This window comes from Xenopus laevis, chromosome 4S, assembly GCF_017654675.1.
Source record: "Xenopus laevis strain J_2021 chromosome 4S, Xenopus_laevis_v10.1, whole genome shotgun sequence".
NCBI classification, from domain to species: domain Eukaryota; kingdom Metazoa; phylum Chordata; class Amphibia; order Anura; family Pipidae; genus Xenopus; species Xenopus laevis.
In genome coordinates this window covers 2,588,169-2,594,168 of record NC_054378.1, presented here as the reverse complement: position 1 = coordinate 2,594,168, position 6,000 = coordinate 2,588,169, and the positions used below count along the sequence as shown (strand labels likewise).

The window sequence follows — 6,000 nt, the reverse complement described above, 5'->3', positions numbered from 1 at the left end:
TGTTGCTCCCAGTGGCCTCAAAGCAGGTGATTATTTTTGAATTCCAGGCTTGGAGGCAAGTTTTAATTGCTTATAAACTAAGCTTAGTGCCAAGTAGGCCTAGCCGGTAAAACACCTGCCAAGGCCGGGGCCGGTATTAGAAATTTTCCGGCATTGTAGCCAATATACTTTAATTAAAAAATGTGTACCATTTTAATAAAAAACCTGACTGTATTCAGTGAAATTCTCCCTTCATTTACTGCTGTGGATAGGAATTGTCAGACGGTCCCTAACTGCTCTGCAGGGAAACAATCATACTTATGAACAGCAGGGGGAGCCCCCGCCTTACTTCCCAGCCATGCAGAACTCAAGCAGCTTTGTTTATGACGATCCCTAAGCAGCCCAGACCACACTGAGCATGTGCACAGTCTTGGTCTTGCAAAGATGTATAACAAAGTTACAAGATGGTGACCCCCTGTGGCCAACTTTGAAAGCATAAATCATTTGTTTGATTAGACTTGTGGTGCAGTAAGTTCATGTTTATGTTTAGTATACAAACTACTGCATTTCTAGCCTTATTCTATTTTAGACTTTCCTTGTCCTTTAAGTTCCTGTCTACTTCAAAGGATTGTAATTAACCCCCATTTAGCTAGTAGGTAGGACACACCCAGAGAAACCATCTGGAGAGGGTCTTTTACATTTCAAAGAGGAAATGTTTGTACAGTTGTTATTGGTAAAAGGGACATTAAAGAAATTAGCTGGTTTTCCTGTTTAACTTGTCATCAGCCAATCAGAACCATTCCTCATTTGGGTCAATGGCATAGAAACAGTATAGCAGAAGATAAAGAAGCAGGGCTGACCGGCACTCATACGGATACACAAGACCAGAGATATTCAGTTAAAAAATAAATTTATTGGTAGAAAAGTTAAAATTATAGCTCCATCTCCATCCACCCTACTCGTTTCACACCCCTCAGGGTGCTTAGTCATGGGTTCTAAGCCCTCCATTGACCCAGGACCGCTAATTTTGAAGCAGCCATGGTACAAGGTGGTGGACCCTGGACACCCGAGTCCGACGCTGTGCACAAAGGCAGTTTGTGGAGCAAGTGTCAATCTAATGGGTTAAGTGATCAAATATATGGTCGTAAAAAAATAAAATTAGAAAGAGGCAAACAAACAATTTCCCGCTGCTTCAGGACTTCAATTCCAGCTGTTTTCCTGACTTTGGGGCTTTTCACTGGTTCAGGACTTCAATTTCGGCTGTTTCGTGACTTCGGGTTTTTTTGCCGATTCAGGACTTCAACTGTTTTCGCGTCTTCGGCTGTTCGGGAACTTCAGGAGAGGTGGCACAGCTTCAACGTTGTCAAGGGGGACCCGGCAATTTCGGAAGAGTGCAGCAGTAACCCCTGATGGCGGCCCTGCTTACACATTCCCTGTTTCTGGTGACTTCTGACGATTTTCCAGGATTTTCATTGAAAATCTGATTTTCAATCTGCATGTGCAGAACATTTCAGGGATGTCAGTGGGAGTGATGTGAGCATGCGCAGTGTGACTTCTGGAGTAGTTGTGTGCGACATTTCTGCAGAAAAGTTTCCTGTCAACCTTGCGCCGGGGCCCCCAGAAGTGTGGAACCCAGTGGGCTCCCTGTGCTCCAGTCCTACCCAGGATAGGAATCTCAACGGGGGTAGGGACTAGGGCTGCCACCTGGCCGGTATTTTACTCGCCTGGCCAATAAAAATGATGGTTGATCCCAATATTATTAATAGGAAAAGAAAATAAATAGGAAGGCCGGTATTTTTTCCCAGAAAAGCTGGCAACACTAGTAGGGACTGATGTGAATGATATATATATAGTGAATAAAGTAGCCCCTCTTGTAAAATATAAGGATATTATAAGTTACCGAGGAGTTTCATGACCATATAAAAGTACGAGGCCGAGTGTTTTTATACAGGTCATGGAACTCCGAGGTAACTTCTAATATCCTCATATTTTACAACTGGGGGTACTTTATTTATTATAATACACAAGTTTCAGTGAGTCATGTGACAGAAATGACATCACTACTCACCGTTTATAACTGATGACATCACTACTCACTGTTTATAAGGATATAATTTACAGGATATTCATGGCTTTTGTGTATTATATATATATAGTCTGTAAAGCCCGGCAGAGCTCATAGGGGTATATCTGAATTAGAGAGAACCACATTCCGCCAACGTCACAAAGAGCCGAGTCGCCGACGTGGGAGTCGAGGAAGAAACGGAAGTTCCAACATTTTTGTCTGTTTTTTAAACCCCTGGGCACTAATTTTTTTTACTTGTGATGGGGCCCTGGCCAGTGATGTTTTCTGTTTTATTTATTGGGGAGTTCTGACTACATTTTTTTTAAATTTGGGGGGGGCTGGGCAACCACCAATGGGGGTTCTTTAACTTGTACGGGGGCCCAGACCTCGCCCAGCTAATAGTGATGTTGGCCCTGGTAGTAACAATGTGTCCAAATAAACCACCATCGCTTTCCCTTTCTCAGCCGAGACCCAGAGACAGTTTGTGACCGGTTCTGTGTTGGTTACAGCTCGTGTCCTCAGAAAAAGATGTCCCCCCAGCAACATGCCACGAGAACTAAGATTCCACACAGCGTTCGGAGGCGGGACTTCCGGTCAGCGTTGTGATGGAAGTCTGTGAACCCGGAAGGGGAATCCCTGTAATGTCGGTTTCCGGACGCCTTTCGCTGCTTTGGTGCCCGAGGCCTCGGTGGATTCGGTGAGGAGACTGAGTGAGGTGAGAGACAGCGCTAAAGCCCCTGCAGTGTCAGTCCGTCCGTCCTCATTAACATCCCATAGAGGAGGAGGCTGAGCAGCAAAGGGGAGTCATAGAAGCTCCATTAGTCAATACACTGACCGTGTTGTCCATACAGACTGCTGAGTCTCACACTCGTAATCACAGACTAGGTATTACAGACTAGTTATCACAGACTAGTTATTACAGACTAGTTATTACAGACTAGTTATCACAGACTAGTTATTACAGACTAGTTATTACAGACTGGTTATTACAGACTAGTTATTACAGACTAGTTATTACAGACTAGTTATTACAGACTGGTTATTACAGACTGGTTATTACAGACTAGTTATCACAGACTCCTCACTGACATAACAACTTCACTATACAGACTTTCTATGGAAATACTTCCTGATAAACTCACAGTTCTTATTGTCTAATTTGATAGATAAGTAACCTAAAGGCACCTAATCTCTCACCCCATTTCCAAAACACATCAGTTAATAGTGCTGCTCCAGCAGAATTCTGCACTGAAATCCATTTCTCAAAAGAGCAAACAGATTTTTTTATATTCAATTCTGAAATCTGGGGCTAGACATATTGGCTGCTAAGTACCAGTGTTTAGTGCAGTTAAGGGTCGTGTGAGCTCTGCTTTAGTCTTTACAACAATGTTAGTGGTAGATAATATGTAACTGCCATTAACTGATTGTCACAACTTGTGCAACACTCGAGTATACTTTACAAGTAGCAGACATACATAACCCCACTTGAGCCATAGGTTGTCATGGAAGTATTTCATCCAAACAAATCTGGTACATGTATGGGACCTGTTATCCAGAATGCTCAGGACCTGGGGTTTTCCGGATAATGGATCCTTCTGTAATTTTAATCTTATGGGGTGGTTCGCCTTTGTTAACTTTTAGTATATTATAGAATGGCCAATTCTAAGCAACGTTTGAATTGGTCTTCATTATTTTTTTTTTATATATAGTTTTTCTTCTGATGTCTTCCAGCGTTCAAATGAGGGTCACTGACCCCGTCTAATAAACACATGCTCTGTAAGGCTACATATTTATTGTTATTGCTACTTTTTATTCCTCATCATTCTATTCAGATCCTCTCCTGTTCATATTCCAGTCTCTTATTCAAATCAATGGTTGGTTGCTAGGGGAATTTGGACCCTAGCAACCAGATTGCTGAAACTGCAAACGAGAGAATAAAAAGCTAAATAATTCAGAAACCATTAAAAATAAAAACCAATTGCAAATTGTCTCAGAATATCCCTGTATACACCCTACTAACAGTTTAAAGTCTACCAGAAAATCATATAAACATTAAATAAACCCAATAGGCTGGTTTTGCCTCCAATAAGGATTAATTATATCTTAGTTGGGATCAAGTACAAGTGCGGGACCTGTTATTATTAACATGTATTTATATAGCGCCAACATATTGCGTAGCGCTGTTATCCCGAAGGCTCGGGACCTGGGGTTTTCCGGATAATGGATCTTCATACCTTAAGTCTACTAGAAAATCATATAAACATGAAATAAAGCCAATAGGCTGGTTTTGCTTCCAATAAGGATTAATTATATCTTAGTTGGGATCAAGTACAAGCGACTGTTTTATTATTACAGGTATAGGACCTGTTACCCAGAATGCTCAGGACCTGGCGTTTTCCAGATAACGGATCTTTCTGTAATGTGGATCTTGATACCTTAAGTCTACTAGAAAATCATATAAACATGAAATAAAGCCAATAGGCTGGTTTTGCCTCCAATAAGGATTAATTATATCTTAGTTGGGATCAAGTACAAGCGACTGTTTTATTATTACAGGTATAGGACCTGTTACCCAGAATGCTCAGGACCTGGCGTTTTCCAGATAACGGATCTTTCTGTAATGTGGATCTTGATACATTAAGTTTACTATAAAATCATATAAACATGAAATAAAGCCAATAGGCTGGTTTTGCTTCCAATAAGGATTAATTATATCTTAGTTGGGATCAAGTACAAGCGACTGTTTTATTATTACAGGTATGAGACCTGTTATCCAGAATGCTCAGGATCTGGCGTTTTCCAGATAACGGATCTTTCCATAATTTGGATCTTCATACCTTAAGTCTACTAGAAAATCATATAAACATGAAATAAACCCAATAGGCTGGTTTTGCTTCCAATAAGGATTAATTATATCTTAGTTGGGATCAAGTACAAGCGACTGTTTTATTATTACACAGAAAAAGGAAATCATTTTTAAAAATTGATGATTTTGATAAAATGGAGTCTATGGGAGACGGCCTTTCCGTAAATCAGAGCTTTCTGGATATCGGGTTTCTGGATAACTGATCCCGTACCTGTACAGTATGAGAATTATATTGAGATACCAAGATGGACGTTTTGCCCAAGTAAACGATGTGTTTTTTATTCTCTTCCACCAATGTCTGTTGTCATTGTTAGAGTTTAGTCTCCTGATGAAGAGCAATGGAGGACGAGGAGGAGAACCAACTAATTAACAGAAACGGCTCCCAAGGGAGAAATCGGCAGCAAGAGCTTCCTGCAAGTGATAGCGGTAATGCCAGATTTTATTTGTTTTTTCAAATTTAGTCAATTTTAAAATGGAATGAGGCTGAACTGAAATTTGGCGGCTAGACGTCAGGTAACATATAAATTCTTTGTGCTACAGAAGAAATGGAAGATTCAGAGGATGAATTTGAGAGTGAAGATGGTGATGATGGGGAAGAAGAAGAAGAAGGTGGTGAGGATGAAGAGGGAACTGGTAAGCAGATCTGGGTTGATGGGGCTTCAAAAGAGTTTCCAGACCAAATTAAATGTTGTTTAATTGCTACGTTTTTTTCTCTCTGGCTCTGTGTTCTTTTTGGAAGTAAAGCCTCGGAGAAACATGTCGCCATTTTATCTGCCTTTCCCAGGTGTCCCCAGTGAATGTATAATATAGACTATTTTTATTTTTTTGCTGTACTGCATTTTTACATTGGGCTGGTGCATTTGTATACAGAAAGGAACAGTGACCTGGGGAGAAAACCTAGTGTTTGGGTTCATTTGGTGGCGCGTAACCTAATGGCAAGGAATTTCATTGTCCTTAAATGTGTTGCCAGCACCTCTAAACTAAAGGCACCATTGCTCTTACAACATAACTTTACACTTAAAGGAACATTAACACCGAACAATTAAAGTGAAAATATAATGTACTGATTGTGCTGCACTGGTAAAACTGC

General features: G+C 40.7%; 1 protein-coding gene across 5 annotated transcripts in view; it reads left to right on the top strand.

Annotated features, from left to right (window-relative positions):
• The first annotated feature begins 2,601 nt into the window (after positions 1-2,601).
• The window catches only part of phrf1.S (PHD and ring finger domains 1 S homeolog), a 37,630-nt gene continuing 34,231 nt past the window's right edge, over positions 2,602-6,000 (top strand). For 2 of the 5 annotated variants that reach the window (XM_018260062.2, XM_018260059.2), the window contains exons 1-3: positions 2,602-2,759; positions 5,225-5,336; positions 5,454-5,543. In XM_018260062.2, the coding sequence (XP_018115551.1) occupies positions 5,249-5,336; positions 5,454-5,543 (178 nt within the window). In that variant the 5' untranslated portion in view covers positions 2,602-2,759; positions 5,225-5,248. Of the gene's footprint in view, positions 2,760-5,224; positions 5,337-5,450; positions 5,544-6,000 lie in introns of all 5 variants that reach the window. The other 3 variants (XM_018260060.2, XM_018260058.2, XM_018260063.2) reach the window with 2 other exon arrangements.